The sequence below is a fragment of the Megalops cyprinoides genome, chromosome 6 (assembly GCF_013368585.1).
Source record: "Megalops cyprinoides isolate fMegCyp1 chromosome 6, fMegCyp1.pri, whole genome shotgun sequence".
NCBI classification, from domain to species: domain Eukaryota; kingdom Metazoa; phylum Chordata; class Actinopteri; order Elopiformes; family Megalopidae; genus Megalops; species Megalops cyprinoides.
This window is the reverse complement of record NC_050588.1, coordinates 692668-713635: the sequence shown is the minus strand read 5'-3', so window position 1 is coordinate 713635 and position 20968 is coordinate 692668. Positions and strand designations below refer to the sequence as shown.

Sequence of the window (20968 nt, the reverse complement as noted above, 5' to 3'; positions counted from 1 at the left end):
AAGGTACCCGAATTGCAGTAAATATTCAGCTGCATAAAGCTGACTAAATCTCTTCTCTCTGTCTAAACCTCTGTCTCCAAGGCAAATATTACATTTATTTGTGTGCGAGTGGGCAACGTCCCTAATACGTAACGCCACCCACCTAACAATATCTTCGAAACACAAAGAACACCTTCCTCTTAGGCTCCTTTGTAATTTTCAACTGCTCTACACAAGAAAGGAAATAATTTTGAGAAACAGACGGCAAACACCCAGAGCAACATACGCGCACTCATAATTCTGTTTAAATGGCCGAACAACTTAAACGACCACAAGAGTCACTCTTCCTACATTTTGAAACCAGTGTTACATGTTACAGAAATGAATCATAACTCCGCCCAACTCGCAAGTAGGCTACATTTTTAATGAAGAGTAACCTCTGCGCCTTTCCCTACATTAACATCTGCACTGACGTAATTTAACGCGAATAGGCCACACCGCTCTTGAGGTACGATCCGAGATCTTCGGCGTTGTATGCCTAAAACCTTCCTATATTTATCCGGGCCGCACTCCGATTGACAGAATTCTCAGCATTCAATCCTACAGGAAGCGAGAGGAACGAAAAGGGGACGAAACGAGAAGATTGTTTTGTGTCAACCAAAACAGCCTCTTAGGTAAGCCCGACATTTGGCAAAATGTTTTGAAAATGAAAGAAAGCCTCACTTACATTTTAATTTATCTATATAGCTGAGATTCTTTAAATTGGACAGCACACCTCTTGTCTAACGACTTGGCCGCATTTTTCGAACGTAGTTGAATTGAATGCGGTACCATCACATCATAAGGTGTGTAAGCAGATGTTTTAACGCGGTCTGAATGGACAGAGATGAGGGATTGACTTCATTTTAAAAAACGTAAAGTCGCTATTTGCGTATACAGGGAGAAAACAATTGAACTGGCAAACTAATTGACTTAAGGAACAACGAACGACACAAGTTCGTTTCCGTTACGATATCGAAGGGACCTTTTCTTTTCTATCACCATACACTTTGCGTTGACGGTGTTTCCATCAAAACCCTGCACTAGCGGCGAGGGTGTGGCCATGAGGTTTTCGGGGGCGGAGATGACAGTGTTAAGGGAAGATCATCCGTTTCCATTACACTTACATTATAGGGTATCTTGGGGGAAAAAAGTTAAAGGCTGTGTCGAAATTGTTCCCACAACCGCTGTGGGATAAAAAAAAAATCGAATTCTTTTTTATTTCTCTGTGCTATATCATACAATGTGTGATAATGTGTTAGTGAATAGTGAGCTGTACAATTTATCAACATAAATAAATAAAATAAAACAAAATTCCCAAATATAAGTCTGTAAGTTATATAATTTTCTCTTTGAAGTTTGATTTCCGCGAACGGTGTCCCCTTTAAGATGATCATAGAAGAGAACGGAAATATTATAAAAATTCAATTACAGCGGACTAATGTAATGTGGGAATTTACACGTCAGCGCAGATGTTTACCAGAATGGCAGTTAATAAGGTTACTGTGACTGCTGAAATCGTTCAACACGATGTAATTTGAAGATTTCTGTATTTTGTAATTCTTGATCTTTCCAGTGTGTTAACTGCCTCAGAGAACTTCCTCAGAGGAAGCCTCAGCACTTGACTGAACTAGGAGTGCAATAAAGACTGAAACATGGCCATACAGTTCAGTTATTTTAAACTAAAACTGTGTCAGATGAATAAAGAGCAACAGTTTACTATTTTACTCTGTGGAGGTAGCAAGAAAAAGTGTCTTAAATCTGCTATTGTCCTTCTCTGGTGTTTTGCTTCGTTAATAGTATGTAATTAGGCTTTCACTCAAACTGGGCTAAACACAGACTATATATGGAGTGCGCTTTTGCTCCCCTGATAATTAAACTGAGCTTCTCTCCCACTGTCCCACTGTCTAGTGACCAGAGGCATGGCAGAGCTGTTGCGGCTGCTGCTGCGGGTTTCGGAGAAGGCGGCAAACGTGGCGCGTGTCTGCAGACAGGAGGCGCCGCTCTTTGAGCTGCTGGTCCAGGAGAAGACGGGAGAGGACAAGAACAAGAAGTTTGTCCAGGACTTCAAAACGCTGGCCGACGTGGTGATCCAGGAGATGATCAAGCACGATGTTGGCGCACAGGTCAAGGAACGCATTTTGTCATTACAATTATGGAGGAATATGACTCCAGCTAATTTTTTACTGAGGCTGTTGCTGTTCACATTACCAGTCAATAATGAGATGGCAATCTAGACGCAGTGCACACTGGTGTCATTTTTACATTGTCTTCCAGTTTCCAGAGTTGAAGGATTTCATCCATGGGGAAGAATCCAACAAGTTTGAGAATGGACTGGGTGAGTCTCTTATACACAGCTGTGGTGAGGTGCACCATGAGGATGCAATCCTAGCCTTATTTGTGCAAGCAGTTGTGAGGGCATACATTACTGCTCAGTGCAGCTTGGTGCCCCAATATACTGCCATTGCAGAAAAGTTGCCACTAAAGTTACTGAGGTACATGAAGTCAAACTCCAGAAACTACTATGACAAACATCTACACATGAGTACCACCCTCACATAGAAAACTGCTCCAAGGGAAGGTATTACTGCAGGGTTCCCACGGATCCTTAAAAAGTCTTAAAATTGAATTCTTTAATCTAAAAATAAGGCCTTAATTGGTAACTAAAATATCTTAAATCAATCTTTTAAAAGTCTTAAAAATGCTAAGACATGGGAAGTAGGATTTTATGAATTGTTTTTTTTCTGACATTTTACAGAATGCCTCTCACATTAATGTCATGCAGATCAGGGTAGCTGAATCGACAACACTGATACTTTGTTTGCAGCCGGGATGCTCAGAGCAGATGTACTGTCTGCTAGCTAGTGACAACATGGGGAAGTGCAAATTCAACGAAAATTGGCTATTCAAGCAAGATTTTGCGGCATGGCTGAAACCAGTACCAGGCAATGTATACGAGTGTATACACAGTGTATTTTGTGCAGGAAGTGTTTCAAACTTGGCACGATGGGAATCAAGGCAGTGGAATCCCACATGCACAGTGAGAAACACAAAACTGCCATGTCAACCCGCCAACAGACACCAGGTATTTCCCAGTTCTGTTCTACCCTCATCTCCACCACGCCTCCACCCCCATCTCTGATACCAGCACCAGGGCAAGCAGCAACAGATCTCCGGACAACATTTGGGTGTCCGCCTACACTGCGAGTAGAGGTACTGTGGTGTCTGAACACAGTGACAAAACACCAATCATACAAGTCAAATGAGGGAGTAGGAGACTTATTCCGCACAATGTTCATAGACTCCGAAATTGCCCACACGTTTACATGCAGTTCCAACAAGACAGCCTACATCAGCAAGTTTGGATTAGCCCCGTACATCTCAGATCAGCTTGTTGTGGATGCTAACAAGGACACGTTTGTTTTAATGTTTGACGAGAGCCTCAACCAAACCAAGAAAACGAAACAAATGGATCTGCATGTCCGCTATTGGTGCGAAGATCACATCCAGTCCAGATATTTGGGATCACAGTTCATGGGACATGGAACAATAAACATTTGGGCAAAATTGTCCCTAACACTAAGTAATTAATGCTGTTTTTTCTGCAGTTTTGGTTATTGTAAAGTTGGTCTTAAATTTCATTCCGAGTGGCAGTAAAAAAGTCTTAAAAAGTCTTAAATCTAACTTGCCTTAGGCTGTAGGAACCCTGCACTGTGTGGAATTGTTCCCTCCAATGTTTGCACTCCAGGGGATAGTATCACTGTGACAGTGTGTGGAACTGTTTGCACCTGTGTTTGTTCACCAGGGGAGAGCATCACAGTGACAGTGCGTGAGACAGAGGAAGAGACAGCAGCGCTGCTGTCCACTGTTCTGGATGGAGACAGGACGGCGGCAGCTCTTCTGGCCACAGCCATCCACCAGGACCTGCAGCTGGTGGACCAGGCCGCAGGGAGCCTGGAGCTGCCCCTCAGACCCCATGAGCTGGGCATCTGGATCGACCCCATTGGTAACATGGCACCTCTCCTCCGCCCTTCCACCCGAGTGCCCAGTAACCTAGGAGACAGGCAGTATTGTGACATACACGTATTAACACTGTTTGGTAGAGCTGCGTACTGGGAAAAGCTGTGCTCAGATTGTAAAACAATGTTTCTGTCCCACATAGTATCCCAGGGCTAACCCTCTAATCCCCTCTGCTGTTCGTGCTGTCTTTTAGATGCCACCAGCCAGTACATTGAGGGACGAGAGGAAAAGGTCCCAGAGGGGGAGCTCTGCACATCTGGGCTCCAGTGTGCCCTGGTCCTGATTGGGATATATCACCGGGCCACAGGGGAGCCCATTATGGGGGTCATCAACCAACCTTTTGCCCACAGAGAATCCTCTGACCAGCGGTAAGAATCTAGTCTAATAAGAAAACTGCATCATATCTGTGATCATGAGAAAAGGAGGAAAAAAGGGAGGTGCCTTTTTGTTGCAGGTGGAGGGGCCAGCATTTCTGGGGAGTGTCCTGTGGGACCATCAGTGCCTCCTCACTGCCCAGACCGCCGGGCCACACAGGCAGGGACAGGGAGCCACTCCTTGTGCTGAGTGCCAGCGAGAAGCAGGCAGTCAAGGATGCCCTGAGTGGCAGCAGGCTGACCTACGCCTCAGGGGCCGGCTACAAGATCCTGTGCGTGGCCCTGGGCCTGGCCGACGCCTACGTTGTCTCCGAGGGCAGCACCTTCAAGTGGGACTCGTGCGCACCCCACGCCCTTTTACGGGCCCTGGGCGGGGGGGTGGTGGATCTGGCCGCGTGCCTTGGCACCTGCCCGGAGGATGGGGGCCACCCTCTAGAGCTGACCTATCACCAGCCGAGGCCAGGGTGCCAGGGGGCGGAGCGCTGGGCCAACCATGGCGGGATGGTGGCGTACCTGGAACCGAGGAGACTGATGGGGGTGATCGGGGCTCTCCAGGGCAAAATCTGAGCGCAAATGTGTCAGAGCACTGGTGGTGAGAAGGAGTGCACCAAAGTTAAACTTGTAATCTGGGGGTGGGGGTTAGGAGCATCCTGATGTATTATAAGGCGCTTGTGTAGTGTGAAAAAGATTGTCCTTTCATATATGTGTGAGGTGCAAGAGATGAAGAATTTAAATATGCTGTGAGGAACTGTGGCCAGCTTCTGCTCAGGTTACCGTCATTAAAATCTATTTTACTGAACCACTTTGAATCACAAGGGCCATATGTAAAGCAGCAGGGCATCATCTGAGGGCAGCAGAAGAGTTTAAACAGGGAGAAGAGATGTGTAAGATCTATAACACAAACTTTTTTTATTATAAATAAAAATGTCAGGATGCTGAAAAGAACAGAGGGAGGATGCTGGCTTCCTTGGAAAAATGTTTCATTTTGTTACAGCCACGTAACAGATAATTATCAATGTACCCTGGCAGTAATTTGAGATGTTGGGACATTAGTCTTTGGAGTAGTGCCATGGCCACAGTCCTTTGTGATGGTGCCAGCAAGTGGCGACAAAGATAGGTGCCTCTCAGTTTTCACAGTTGAGCCATAACCTGAGCAGGACTTGGTGGTTATTGTATGCCCCTTGTACACAAAATATTCACTACAAATGAGAATCAGTCCTTTAGCATCACTCCATGAGTATAAATGTGACTATGTTTTATTTCTCTGATGTTACACAATTTTAGTTAATCAGTGGACACATTTCATAAGCATTGCTAGAGAAGAACCCAGAAAAAGGGTCTTGTCAATACTAGCCAGTATTCATTCTTCTGGTACCCTCTGGAAACGGTGTGAGGTACAGTGCCAATAATTGTAAAGGGCGCTATATCAATCAAAAGCTGATCGCCTGGCTGAAATGACGCAGTGCCTTTGGAATGAAGAATCAACCCGTTTTTCTGGCCTTGAGAAATGAGACACTGAGAGGTGTGGTATCATCAGGGACCGCAAAGCTGGCCCTCTCTCCCATTGCAGTGTGAGAGCTTCCTCTGTAGCTTGAGACTCCTTCACACAGAACCCTGAAGGCATACGTGGTCAGTCTGACTTGAGAGGCACTCCTCCTGGTGCACCTGCAGAGTAGTGCCAGTGCCATTAACACCATCTCACAATGAGGATGGCATTTACATCACATTGACATTGTCATCATTAAGCAGATGCTCTTAACCAGAGCGACTTACACAATGCGAGTGCCAAGCACATGTAATAAAGTGGCATGTAAAGTTGTACTAATGTGATGCAGGATTACATTTTATTCTGCCTGTAAGTTTCTTTTATTTTAACCTTAATTTCAGCCCTATTACCTTCAGCTTTTTTGGGCCAGACAGAGTGCAGTACCTACATTCACTAAGAGTTCGTAAAGTGCCTATGGGAAGCATTAAAAGTAGTTTGACTTCAATATATATTTATATATAGATATATTAGTCTGGTCATTACACTTCCCCTATACATTGTACATAACAGATTCCTTCTTTTGTGTCTTTTTGAAACTGCATGCTATAAGATAAAACTACTGTGAGCTTGCTTTTTGTGTGTTTGTATGATTGCCACTTTCCCCAGGCGTGCACTGATACTCAGAATTAAGAAACTACTTCAGCAGAAGCAGTAAAATATATATGATTTTACATATAAGATCCATGAACACTCAGACACAGTATGTAGTATGTGTGCCATCTGTCAGGACAGTGATTTTAGGCTACAAATATGGTGATATGGCCACGATGTTTCTTCTTGACCTCTATGACTTTTTTAACACCATTCACAACTAAAGGGAAGCAGTATTTCTAAAGATACATCAATTGTTTGACAATTAAAAACTGATATGAATGGAAAATGCATTATGTGTATACATACCAGACAGCGTTCTGTTTTATGGAAAAGCGCGGCTTACTGTGTCCATTTCACATTGCAGTGTCTTCTAGCTGGAGTGCTGTGAAATGCTATGTCAGAAACAGGCAGGCAACAGTCAAACCTTTTTATGAGCTGATATAACAATCATGTTGGTCCCCAAAAAGGACAGCCACAATACCTCCTGCTGTTGTGGAAGCATGCACAAAATGGAAGCGCTGTTTGTAAAACCCACAGACCATCGATGTGCCCCTGCGCCTAAAAATATGAAGTAGGCCAATATCAATGTTACATCAATATCATGTTATCACCCGTTAAAGGCTAACCATTCTCCACTAATAATGCTTTTATAGCAGTGTCAATGTGTCAAAGCCGTTCTGCAAATTGACCCACAAAGTTACTAAATTAAGCTCTCCCGAAGATGAGAATATGGGTCAAATCATAATGAGCTCTAATGATAGTGCCATCCTTACATACAGCAAAACTTCTACTATCCAGCATATCTTGGTTATCAGCACTGCTCCAGCAGACAGATTTAAACCTCCTCCATACCCTGCCCTCTTCTACATGACTGACCTGTCCTGGCCTTAAGACTGACTGCAGCACTAATGAGGGGTTACGTCTGAAAGCGTCCAAACGAACTGGTTTCAGGATCCATCAGCAAAAATGTTTCCATTTAAGGAGAGGGGGGCTGTGTGACTATGCCCCAGGAGGAAAAGCTCATTTATCTGAAGCACCCAAGCACCCACAAGCAGGACCGGAACAAAGGCTTGTCACAGGAAAAAAAGTCATGAAAAGCCTTAGACCACAGCTTGAATTTCTGCGTGAGTGAATGGTAAATTATGGATTAGACATGTCAAAAGTGAGGGGAAAACTCATATTCTCAGGTGTGGTGTGGCTGAACGGAGCAAGACTTGTGACCTGGTGGTTGCAGGATCGATTCCTAGACAAGCCATTGCCATTGGGCGATGTACCTTTTGGCAAGGTACTTCACCTGAATTGTTTGAATAATAGTTCCAGCTATATGAACGGATAATGTGTGAAAACTAAACTCTGGATGAGAGAGGCTATTTAGCAACTGCAAGTCCACTTCAGAAAACCTAGACTCATTCTGCTCTGTTGCTGGGCAAGACCTTGGCAAAGAGCCTGATACAGGCACAAGGTCTTCCAGCTCTCTCCTAATGTAAGAGTGGGGTTTGTCAAAAGAGGAACGCTGTAATGAGGGGTTCAGGATTTGAAAGCACCCAGCAGCACACCTCCTGCCATGTTCTGACAGTTCTCAAGTTGCTCCCATGTGCTCTCCTTCAGGTAAAAGCTCCTCTTCAGGATCTCCCCCAAGTCACACTGCTGCACTGTCCAAAGGACAGCTCATGGACTGTACGCTAAACCAGGTGAGTCAAAGACTACAGTCCTGCGACTTAACGGACAGTTAGCTCTTGTGAGGAGTTACTGCTTCCATAATATTCTGATACATGCAACAACTCTAAATACACTAACAAGCAAACACAGAGGACATCACATTAATGATGACATAACAGGAAGTAGTAATGGGTCTATTGTGATTAGCTGATATAGTCCAATCTTCTGTGATTGGCCAATACAATATGGGCCTCATTGCGTGAGCTGGGACTGGGTTGATGAGCCGTAAAGGAGAGGGAGAGGGTAGAGCACGTCCTCTGTGCCCTACTGATTTATTCTCCATCTCTACCTCAGACTCAGTGAAACTACTGGGACAAGCACACCATGAGTATGTGTGATGCTGAGGGATCATTCAGTGCATGGGACAAGCTCCTTTGCCTGCCAATGATTCCTTATTGCCTCCCGGTCTTTGTTCGTGTTTGTGGTCAGTGTCTTTCCTTGCCCGAGAGAACATTCCAGGCGGAACATTCCAGACAGAGGCTGAAGTTCCGTGTGGAAGCATAGTCACTGGCTGATCCTAGCGCCGGCAAATATTCATTTCTAAATTCAAAATTCAGTCCTCGCTAGCCAGCAATCATACAGCCACAAGCAGAGCAAGCTGCAGTCTACAGAATGTCAACATGTTAAAAGTGGCTCACCCAAAAGTGTAAAGGAGAGCTGCTAGTTAAAATGTATAAGGGACTTTGTTCTATACCACAGTCACTCACTGCAGGGGGCGATATAACACACCTCAGCCAAGCAAGACACCACTCTGTACAGCAGCCATGCTGCACAACTAACCAGAGTGAACAGCTTCATAGAGGACCTTTCCTTTTGGCAGGTGCTCTCTCTACCTCTTTCTTGGGAAGATGGCATCAGGTGGGGGTCCACAGCCCCGGTCCTGGAGGTGTAAAATTCTAGAAAAATTTCCGACCCTAATTTTATTGGTTTTTCACTGTAAAGCTTGAATATTTCAATGACAATGACCCGTTCAGACATGCCCTGGAGCATGCCCAAGGCCTTGCTATTACAGAGGTCAACAAACGTATTCTGTTGTTCCAGAAGGGTAGCTGACGAATGGATATGTTGCCAGGGGACATACCTGGGGGAGGTGACATCATGTTTCTTCAGCAGCTCAGACACTGGTTGTAAAAACACCCTATAAATGTTCCAGCTGGATGCTTAAGTTACTCAAAGGTGGGACCCTGATAATCAGTGTCTACTGGTGTCTTTGTACAGACATTTCACTTTAGCATGAATCTTCTCTGTTCTGTTGTGCCTCTATGATGGCCTGCAATCTTAATAGTTATTTTTTGAACACGCCATTCGTATGAAAAGCCTCTGACAAGGAATGATATGGTGCTGATGATTTCTAGGCCTAAACAGTTTAGAGTTGGTCTGTCTATTGCTAGACAATCTGCTGTTCCTGCAGGCAAAATGGGTGTGGTTTTAAGTTAGGTAGTTAGTTAGTGGGTTAGTAGGTACGAGTATGTCTCAAACTAGTGATCTGAAATGCAGCGACATGATTCATATACATACAACATGCTGGCATTAAAGACAAGGACAGCATCAAAACCCAAATTCAGTAGGAAATCAACTTTTACTATGAACACAAAAGTAAAGCAAAAAAGAATAAATTGTTTCAAACAACCATTATGTTTTACAATACAGTTATTGTAATAAAATCTGCCTCTCCACTTATGCAAAAACCAGCACAACAAATACTGTCCCACATGTTCAACCCCAGTGATTGTCAAAACAGATGTTTTTTTTGCAATATATATTTTTGCATATAGAGTTTGAGAGGAGTCCACTTCATCCAAGCTGTGGGCCTTTCTAAGTCATCCCCCCTCTTTAGTCTGAAATGTGACATAGCAGAGCCACAGTACATAAACCAACAGCACTGAATTTTCATCAAAAAAACAAAGCCGATAACCGTTATTATGGAAGAAAAAAAGGCAAACAGGCAAAAGTGCAATTAGCCGTGCATTCCGCTGCTCTGAGGACCCAACGAAGATTCAACACCCAGACTGTTTTTCATCAAGAGACCACTATGATAGAATGCACATCCATTTTGGGAAATAAACAACAAACACAGAAAAACAAACTCCAGCAAAACAAACATAAATCTAACAGGCAGCAATGAGACGGAGCCAAACCGACAACAAGCTGAGGCTGAGAAAGCTCTCTCTGCTGGACCCATGTGCGACTCTTCCTGCCTGAAACTGGTCACCTGCTTTAATTCACAGGAGAGCCGCCTCTCTTGTGTCTCAGCTGAAGAGCCACTGCGCTGGAGCTTGCATTCCAGACCAAGGCAGGTGTGCCTGTCCAGCCTGATATCTGGAACAGCACCAACTACCGGGAGAGTTCCTCAGTTTTCTTAAACTCGGGTTGCTTCACCTGCAAGCTGCGTGAAGCCTGGTGATCACATTGGCTGCGGAGGGTGTGCGGGGGTGGTGTGGTCCTTGAGAGGTTGTGATAGCCCTTTGCACTGTCGGTCAGAGTCAAGGGAGTAGGAAACCTGCCTACAGGGGGTAAAGGCTGAGGCGGACCATTCGTGTCCAAGCAGCTTGACTCATTTGTCGTCCCACCTTATCTCAGACCTATGTGCTGTCGGGCAGTGGCAAAACACTTCATTGGGATCACGTCTGGAGTCTGTTCATGGACTGTTCATTAATTATGTCCAACAGCCCTACAGGGGACTGGGCTGCAAAGAAAAAGGTCAGGGGTCACACCCCCCCCGTAGAGCAGGCGAGAGCTGGACAAGCTTCAGATGCACCACACAGCGTGTCTTCAGCCTGATCCGCTTCAGTCAACTGCTCAACCACGGGGACCGACCCACCAGTGACCCCTCCTGGCCACACCGATTACTGGACTGAAACGCAAGGACCAAATCCAAATGCAATCGTGAAGCAAGCAAAGTCTGACAGAACTGCCTCAAGAAACACTCATGCCATGTGGTAACCTCGAGCTTTAGGGTCTGAATCGTATGGCTGTGTTTCCCAGGCTGCAGCAGGAATGACGAAACAGACCAATGCACGACGACTCCCGCCCCCCACCTCCCCCTCTGTGCAATTGGTGTACTTCAGGGATAACCACTGGCTCCCTCTCTCGGTGATGGCTTCAGCTGGTCCTCGCTCATGGGGAAGAGAGGACGACATGTTGTGTTCTTCCCGAAAGAGGGGGAGGGGAAGTGTGTCTCAGCGCTGAAAAGGCTTGCGAATTTTCTTCCTCCTGCGCGGTGGCTTGCTGCCCTCGGTCCGAGCCTCCCCAGGCTCCGCCCTCTGGCCACTAGGGGTGAAGAAGCCCGCGTGCGGGGGCGGGGCAGAGAAGGGGCCACTGGCCCCAGGGCTCGAGCCAGCCGGGTGGTGGGGCGGGGCCCCCGGGGGGAAAAAACTCCCGTTGGCAGCTGGGCCATTGGGCGCCGCCCCTTGGAAGATGCGGTTGAAAAACTCCTGAAGGTCAACGGGTGAAGCTGGGCCGGGAGGGGGGTCTGACGGGGTCCTGAGGGAACAGAACCAAACAGAGAGGCTCTACCATAAATCTGCGTACAAACAGCCCATGACAACTGTTGTGTTCAGGAGCGCCACATGGAGGTCGTGGGCAAGCCTTACCTGTGGCGTGTGGCACCGCTGTTGCTCTTTGAGCTGAAGGAGATGTGATAGGGCACACGGTGAGTGTCGGGGGAAATCCCTATCCTCTGGCAACCAGCCCACTCTGTTGGGAGAGGGACAGATTAATTTTCAGCTGGTGGAGCAAAATGGTATGAATTCCACAATCAGAGTTTTAGCAACCGCCACCACTACACTTAATGTTTTACGCTAGATAAGAGAAAGGAGGTATGGAAGGGGAGAGCATGGTGCTAACCATCCACTATAACCAGTGGCTCATTGTTCAGAGTGTGTAACAGCCTGTCTTTAGTCACAATGCTGGTTTCAGTCTTGCCTGCAAAAATTTTCACTGGCTCAATGCAGCTCCAGTTCAGGTTAATGATTACCTTCTCAGACCCCCACATACCTGCTCACGCTTCTGCATAACCGTCAATCTCTATCCTGCGCAGGTTGTAGGTGGACCTCACCCATCTATATTACCCAATCATACTGTGAACAGTGCTAAAATTTATTTGGCCATTTGACGTACACCGACTCTAAATAAACTCTGTCCGGTTTCAAAGCAGCCACGACCGTAAGGGAGAGATTTAAATTAGGAAGTGAGGAACATGGAAGACAGAGCTCAGGATTCACACCCCCTCTCCTCCTGCAAGTCCCTGAGGTGTCAGACGAAGTAAGCTTTTATTAAGTGTCGGGGGAGATGGTACCGGTGATGTCGTAGACCTTCCCGTCAATGAAGGCGAAGTAGGTGATGCGCAGGCCCAGCATGCTGGACTCAGCCCAGAAGTCGCCCTCCTCCGCGCTGTGCCGCTTGTTGCACTCACCGCAGAACCGCGCCTCGCTTGGGTCCCGCTCCATCTCGAACCTCCTGCAGTGACACATACTGCCACTGGAATTTTACTGTTTACATTTTTTAATCAAATTTTGCATTTCAATTTTACAACATTTCCATGATTGAAAGCACATTTATCAACTGAAAAATGTGCCTTCAGGTTCGGTGCTGCTGTAATCACACTCTGGGTCTGGGCCGATCTGCAGGTGTGAAATTTACAGTTGTTGAAATGTAGCCATGTAAAGCTGAAAGTTTGTGTTGATGAACCTCAGCTTGCACTATTTTGTCCAGCAGCACTGATAAACAAATGCACATTTAAGCACCTAACCAATGACAGAGTACCTTCTAAAACAGCTTCTCTGCCGTCTGTCACAGAGAAACATAACCACCAGCTCCTTGCCAAGGTAACACTCCTTAAGCGGGGTCTAACACAGTCCTATAAACTCCTGTGTTAGAGCAAATGAAAGTTGGACAGTATTTCTGTATGGAGAGGGAGACGGGGAGGTTTCTGTTCACTTTTCTGTGCTATGCTGTTATATTCCACCACACACAAATGTGGTGGTAAAGCAGAGGGAGATTATTTGGCACAAACTACAGTATCTTTGTTCCAAGTCTCTAATGTGTTGTCTTTCAAACACATCATCAGGTTCCGTGTGAGACTTTTGCCAGAGATATGGTTATGGTTGTGTTGTTCATCTTCCTCTGGCAGTACTGGCTCTTTCACTACTACTCCTAGGGCCCATAGAGTTCCTGGTATTCTCTATCTAAGGCCTGTATAAATGTAAAGGGTACTGGGCTGAATAGGATCTGGACTGCGAGGCCTGCATTTGGCGAACCCTTCCTGTCCCTCACTCACTCACTTGTGCTTGCCCTCACACTTGGTGCACATCATGGTGTTCATGGCCTCCTTCAGGTCGTCCTGCAGCTTGATGAGGAACTCATTCATGGACCTGGAGAGCTCAGTTTCTGCCATGCGCTTCCTGGGGAGGGAAGAGACAGACACACAAGCATACACGTGTTTGCACTTATAGTCACTTCCTTTCAATATCCCCTTTTACACTGAAGAAAAGTGACTCAGGCTGGGCTAACATATTCACTCCAAAAAAAAAAAGATTGAAAAACATTAGGTGTCTTTATTTTATCATTATCTTTCTTTTTATCATTCATCTGCATGTCTTTCAGCCTTCTGCTTTATCTGCCATCTATCGGTTCCACTGCAAAGATGAGCAGTTACCTCAACTGGGTAAGAGGCTAGTTTATATTTAGACTAACAATTCAAATAGCAAGCCATGGTGTTTCCCGACGGTCACAGTCACAGACAGTCATAGTCATAGACTACAGAACCTATGGGTTATGGGCTCAGCTCCGTCACCACTAGCCAACACTGGCATACTGCGGTTGGAGGAGCTGTCACTTACAGTTCGTACTCTCTGCGTGTTTCTGGGTTGCTGACGATGTCCCACGCCGCTCGCAGCACCTTGAAGGCCTCCCCTGCACGGGGGTGCTTGTTCTTGTCTGGGTGGACCTGGGTGGGGGCAGGAGGAGGCGGAAGAGGGGTGAAAGAGAAAGAAACAACAAGCATTGGAGGAACAAGAGGAGGTGGAGCCACATTCATTTTAGGTACAATCTCACATGAGCTTCCAAAACACAGCACAACAGGAACTATATGACTGTATAGAGCTACCAGTCTAAAAAGAGTCCCTCACATTCAAAATTTACTGGCCTGGTAATTGGTATTGTCTTTGCAAGATCACAGAAACCAAACATTGGTCCACTGTGATGCCAGCTACATCTACCAATGCCCTTGACAATCACAATATATTGACTGCATCTGCTATCTTTGCTCTGCAAAGTCACTACATTCCAAGGTCACAGAAGTAAGAGTTTGCACAGCAGAGAAACTATGATCTTTGCCTAATGATGCCGTGACTGACCTGCACAGCTAGCTGTCGGTAAGCTCTTTTGAGCTCTGTGTCTGTGGCGCTGGCCTCAACCCCCAGCACAGTGAAGGGATCGAGCTCATCCTCGGGGATCTGTGCAAGCACCAGCAACCTCTCCAGTTCCTGCCCAGGGGGGCCCCTCCCGACCCTGCTGGGGGACTCTGGGGTGGAGGGGGTGGGCCATGGCAGGACCTTCTTCCACAAAGTGGCCACGCCCTTCCAAGCCCTAGAGTCCTGGAGTGCCGCCCACCACTGCCGGCCCCTCTCCCCGCTCAGCTTTCCCAGAAGGCCCATTGCTCGTGCCCACCTGAGCAGCACAGCCGTGCAGAGGAGGCAGAGACAAGAGGCTGATGCCCGCCAGCCTCTCTTTGCTGCCTTCACGATCCAGGCTACCAGGCTGGCCCCTCGGCTCCTCGCCCCTGCCAGCAGGCGCAGGGCCTCTGCTTTCATGACGGGGAGATCTGTGGCCTTCTGGAGGAGGCGGAAGCCCCAAACATATGCAGCGATCCCCACAGTCTCCACCCATTCCCCGCAGCGGTGGGCCACCAGGACGATGAGCTCCACCACCATGTGGAGACCAGCCAGAAGCCAGGGCCGCAGGGACTCGGAGAGCAGTTCATGGCAGGTGGCGGCAAGCCGGGACCCCGCGTGGGTCCTGGACCTCCCCTGGTGGTGGTGATGGTTCCGCCTCCTGGTCTGCTTGTGCCGCCCCCCAGCAGAGAGCGATGTCCTGGAGGAGGAGATGAGGGCCTGCTGACCCCGCCCCCTCCTCCCCCCACCTGGCTTCCGAGGCCCCAGCTCCCCACCCGTCTGCGAACCCCTCCCCTCCTCGTTCCCACTCGCTGCGTCTTCGTCGGCTCCCTCATCTTCCTCGTCTCCATCCGCTTCCTCCCATCTGTCCTGGCCTGGGCTCAGGGTCTCCTCATTTCTGCTTCCCACCTTCTCATCTTCCTCCATCCCCAACAGGCCATCCTCTTCTGGGGTTTCTGGGCATGGGGACTCAGGCACATAATCATCCCCACTTTCTGCTTTGGGGCCTGGCTGCCAAACCTCTATCCCCTCACTTCCTCCAGGCCCCTGGACGTTACTGCACATGGAGACTGACAGTTTGGGGGGAGGACTGAAGCTAGACTCTTTCGCCATTTTCTTTGACCCAGTGTCCAGCACCTCTTTCAAAGCAGCATCAGCCTCTGCCCCTACAGATGAGGCCTCCTCCTCTTCCTGCCAGTCCTCCCCTAAGGCCCCGCAGGTCTCCACCCTCACATCAGGAGAGGCCCATGGCATGTCACCACCTTCCCCAACTCCCTGCTGCTTCAGGAAGTGGGCAGAGTCAGACTTGGAGTGGTGGGAGAGCCCGTGGCACACGCCGTTTCCCACCATGTTCTTGCCAGAGCTGCGACCCTGGGGCATCTGCTCTCTCTCCTGGCTGTCCCTGCGAGCATCGCAAGGCTTATCCATCACAACCCACAGAGCCCACCTGCCTCATGTCCCACTGGCCGTCTCCTGCCTGGATAGAGAAAACAGACACAAACGTGATGCCATTGAGCAGTCCATCACAGGAACCAAGATGGTTTCAGTTTTACTTTGTGCAGCACACCCATTTCCAGGAATAATTTTAGCTTCAGACCTCTGACAATTTTGTTCTAACTTCAGCCTACCTCTAATTATAACTCCCATTTATTCTCTTGTTTCAATAAGTAAACACGAAAATAGGTACGCAGATTCAATGAGAACACGCCAACTGGCTCATTGCTTTTTCGTCTGCACTATACAACTAATAATTAACTTTTAATATTTTTCAATATACGCTGCTTCTTAGGACAATCCTCAGAATAACCCAATAACAAATAACAATATTACACAACAACAAAACAAGAGAACAGGATACGCTCAAAGTTCTCCCAAGTTCAAATTACAGTAGTGCAATTTAAATTTGGCACGCTAACTCATGGCGCTTGTGAAGTGAAGACAAAAGTAAAAATATTCACTGGAACAATACACCGGACTGCTGAAAAATAACCGTTACAGCTAGCTGACTGGCTGGCTACATGCATTTCAGTGACAAACATTGGTGTGGTGTCCCCCATCAGTTACGTGTAGCTATAAACGTTGCAACATATCATAGTGTTAGCTGGCTATGTTACAAGTAAAACTGAACCTATGCTACGTCGTCTAGCTATATCGAATTGAACTAGCTGTACTGGTCTAGCTACCTTGGTAAAATCTGGGAATCTAACAAAACCTTAACAGGGCTACCCTGAAGTTTGGGCTGACAGCACCTACCTAGTAAGACAGCTGCCGAGATACTGTGAGCTAAGCAGTTACTCTTTTCAACAAACGCTTCTTAACTTCCATGGTTTATTGACGCGCAAGCGACTATGCAAATACAAACAGGTAGCTTGCCTTGTAAAACAAGTCCCACAGCTAGCTAGCTAGCTGGAAAAGCACAACAGGAAATAGTTCAATGGGACATCGGTAAAACTTACTTTTCTCTTGCATTTAAATTCGCCAGATGACAATGTAGCCGCTCCTAAACTAGCTGACTTCTTCAAGCGGTGAGGTAACTAACTAGCACAATACCAACCACACGAATCCGGTTAGCAAGGTAGCTGTCTATAACCACGACATAATACAGCAAGTTACAAAAGACCTAATTTTATTGTACTAGTAGTGGCAGAGACCGTTAGCTGGCCCCTAGGTTCGCTTTCCAGCTTGTGTGACTGGCTGACTGGCTAGTTAGTAAAAGTAAGCACATAGCGAGCTGTTAGCCAGCTGGCTAGAAACAACACAAGCAGCACCGTGTAACACTGACATATGTTAGCGCATAGTCTTTCTCTCAACACATATCCGATATTCACAAGAAGGCAATCGACAAACTCTCCCTTTATCCTCGATTTCTTGTTTTCCACTTCGTTCTTCGTTGACGCTAGCTAGCTACCAAGATAAGCCTCCTCTTGTTTGTCTTTTTCTTTTTCACTTCCGAGGTCAAGAAGCACCATGTCCAAATTTTAACATCATTTCCTCTACGTGTTCTGGGTGTGACTGTACATAATTAAAAAAAAATCATATAATACATTCAATAAACAAGATTGACCCTGGATGTTGTTTGAATTTTGTAAAAGATATATTTACTTAAACTATGTTGCTATTATAATTGTTATAATGCTGAATACATGATTGCGTTTCTTTCCAGTGCTATTTTTTTTTTTTTACACACTTCCTTCTGGAGTCTGAAATTTCTAGTTTCACTGAGAAACTACAGAGACGTTCATTTTCACAAAATGTCCATTTTTTAATGTGGGCTACTGACATTTGTTATGTTATCTTTTGTTTTGTATACCTCGCTAAATAGAAATTCCGTTGAAAAATATGATTAAGTAAAAATGAGAAGTATGCTTACTAAGTAACTCAATAATACAATACAAGAAATTTGTTTTGCAAGAATATTTTTGCCTGAAGCACAAAACTGTTATTGGAGAATGAGGCATAGTTTGCTTCCACAAAAGTGCCTACAGCCACTGAAGAAGACTCAGAAAACAAGATTTCTTCACCCACTTACAGTATCTGGATGGTCATCATCTTAATGTCTTCCATAATATGTTGTGAAGGACAGCCCTGCAGAAATTGCACAGGACAGTGTTTTCCCTAGTATGTTAAATTTAATGTTATGATTAGAAATTATAAATGTTATGAGTTTATGTCAAATATAACTGCTTAACAATTTTCCCTGTTTCATGTTACTGCCAGCACAGCCTATTGTTACATTTTTAAATTATATTTTCAACCTATTCTTCAGCAGAGGACTGGGAATGTCAGTTTTTGATGTCACCCAAAGCAATCTTACCCAGCTGAATAGAACTACATCTGCTAGGCAGTGCCTTGCACAAAGAGATGGTTACAGGTCTAAATTGAGGAAAGCATGGTTATAACATAGAAACTGAAATGTATGATGAAACAACATCCATGCAATTTTATAGACAATAAAAATGCAACTATTTGCACTGTCAGGTCTAGCGTCACGGGTGTACCTATCCATCTGCAGGGTCTCCCCAGGTGCTGTAACACTGAGTGTGCTCCTCTTGCCTGCAGGACCCCCAGATATGTGATGCAAAGGGTGAATGTCATTTTGGAGTCCTCTATAACCTTTATCCTTCCTCAGCTCCCTTTGCTCCTATGCTACATCCGACTGAGGTTCTAAAGCAGGTCCTCCAAGCCTCCCCTACATTTCAGCACGCTCTCTCCTCCTCCACTTCCTCCCACTATTGCAAAAATGTTGGGCTTCAAAGAGGGAACCTCAATGCCCGTGTTTCCACACATGGACAAATGCTTCAGACTGGTGTGCCTTTGATAAAATATGCAAGTCATGTGTAAAGCATACCAAGCACCAGGGTACAGGGGCACATACTATGACATTTCTCGCCCAACTTTTTGCAGGAACTGAGCCTGGTCACCATTTTCAGCTCAGATGGAGAGATCAGGGTTGTGTCAGTGCTCTCTCTCCTCCTCTAGGGTGCGCTACATCTCCACCACTTCCTATTTATTTAAGATACTGTTCAGTTTTTGGCACAGTTGCACAATGCTGGTTTCAGCTTGCCATGCCATAAAACATTTTACATTTATGGGTCATTTCTGTGTACAACTGTAGCTTGATGGCCTTAGCAGCCATGGGTCTGTATAAAATAATTGTGCAAAATAAATATAAAATAAATGACTGTGTTTCTATTGTATTAGCATTTACATTGCTTGTCATTCTCCCATGCAAAGATCAATGTCTCCATCTGCATGGACACGTACAACATTCTTTTCAGATCTCAATACCAAAAGTAATTTCAAACTACAAGCTATCAAGTTATATACATGCTGTTTTATTTCAACTTTTGTCACATCACAAGATTGCACAACCATGAGCTCTTATGCCAAACATGATGTAACTGTGCCCTAGCCACACTGAGAAATAGGTAGTCTGCTGTACCTGGAATGACTCATTTTCAGATCCACCTCACATATGCAGGCAGCGGTGTGACAAGGAGCATGGCTCATAACCCAAAGGTTGCCAATGTGATTCCCAGGTGTAGTACTGCTGTTGTACCTTTAGGCAAGGTGTGTAACCTTGAGTACCCCAAGTAAGTAATCATCCAAGAAGTCAAGTCTGCCCAACGAGCAGTTGGAACAACTCAATTTTTATTTGTGCTTTGTGGCCCTCTGAAAGTCTTGTTTGAAGCATTTCACCAAGCAGATGGTTGTTCCTGAACTAAACTGCATGTGATGGGAGGATGGATTCAAGTATTCATATTATCAAAAGATCAATGAAAAGAGCATTAAAAATGAAAAAGTATTAAAAGACTTAAAAATAATAAAAGATCAAAGCTCTTTGTGTAATTCTCTGTGGGACCTTGTATTATCATTTTGGGAACTTGAGTTGATGCAGAATTTGGTTGCATTATTTTGAAATTATCTCTGGGAGCTCTGTTTTGTGTCACTGAAATCAAACAGAGGTGTGATTCAAGTTGTGTTGTTTATGAGCTTGGAAGCTAACATTGACATTTCATCTCTGGCACAGTGAGGTGTTGAGGTTCAATTAAACCGGCATAAAACCCAGGACCTCTCTCTACTGGTCATCATAATGGGGTCTTATAGATCCCAACAATTTCAAAATGTCATGAGAAAGAATTTATTACCAAGGAGACAAGTTAAATCTGTTTTTTCTTCCATCACCATCCAAATTACGCACACCAGATCAGTCTAGGGAAAAAAACATAGACCTGAAGTGTGACTTTGCAATGTACTTGTTTTAAAAACGACCAATGTTGTTTAGTCGGTCACAAGTACTGTAGTTGTTTTCTATCTGTGTGGTCCCGTGATCGAGGTGATCGATTACTCCCCGTCCTGTGAAGAATCGTGTGTTCTTCAGACACAATGACGTAAACAAATCTTATAATTTTAAAACAATTCGGGTGGAGTTTTGATCATTTTCCACTTATTTAGTTTTTGTCACCCCCCCTCCCCAACCCCCTCCTTGCACTCGCCACCCCTAAACCCCCCAATGTACGCATCCCTCCCATACTCCCGGACTTGTGGCTTCTATTTCTGCCTGTCCCCGATACCACAGCAATGTGTTCCTTGAGGAATATTTGCACTCTGTAGGTGGCAGGGAGATGATGCAGAAAGCTTGGGGCGGAGGGAGGGGGGCAGCCCTTATGTGGCTGTAGGAGGATGTGCGTATATCACCGCAGGGGAGTGGAAAGTAAGAGGGCAGTGAGATATGCTGCAGGGCACTATTTAATATTTCTTCGTTTCCTCTATTGTGGTGTGCCCACTGGGTATACCTCTGCACG

The 20968-nt window shown here is 45.9% G+C and overlaps 2 protein-coding genes across 3 annotated transcripts; one reads left to right on the top strand and one right to left on the bottom strand.

Annotated features, from left to right (window-relative positions):
* The first annotated feature begins 208 nt into the window (after positions 1-208).
* inpp1 (inositol polyphosphate-1-phosphatase) lies at positions 209-6774 on the top strand. Of its 2 annotated transcripts, XM_036532346.1 has the most exons (7): positions 209-653; positions 1930-2144; positions 2296-2356; positions 3097-3231; positions 3824-4024; positions 4232-4406; positions 4493-6774. In XM_036532346.1, exons 2-7 carry the CDS (start codon positions 1941-1943, stop codon positions 4977-4979), a joined length of 1263 nt encoding a protein of 420 aa, XP_036388239.1. In that variant the 5' UTR covers positions 209-653; positions 1930-1940; the 3' UTR covers positions 4980-6774. The 2 variants fall into 2 exon arrangements, with proteins under 2 accessions (XP_036388239.1, XP_036388240.1); XM_036532347.1 differs by lacking the exon at positions 3097-3231 and having other exon boundaries at positions 211-653.
* A 3167-nt stretch (positions 6775-9941) lies between these two features.
* Positions 9942-17609, bottom strand: dnajc14 (DnaJ (Hsp40) homolog, subfamily C, member 14). Its single transcript, XM_036531558.1, has 7 exons — positions 17120-17609; positions 14628-16140; positions 14112-14218; positions 13554-13673; positions 12569-12729; positions 11865-11967; positions 9942-11754 (listed from the first exon to the last, which is right to left on the bottom strand). Exons 2-7 carry the CDS (start codon positions 16089-16091, stop codon positions 11451-11453), a joined length of 2259 nt encoding a protein of 752 aa, XP_036387451.1. The 5' UTR covers positions 16092-16140; positions 17120-17609; the 3' UTR covers positions 9942-11450.
* Between the last annotated feature and the right edge of the window lie 3359 nt (positions 17610-20968).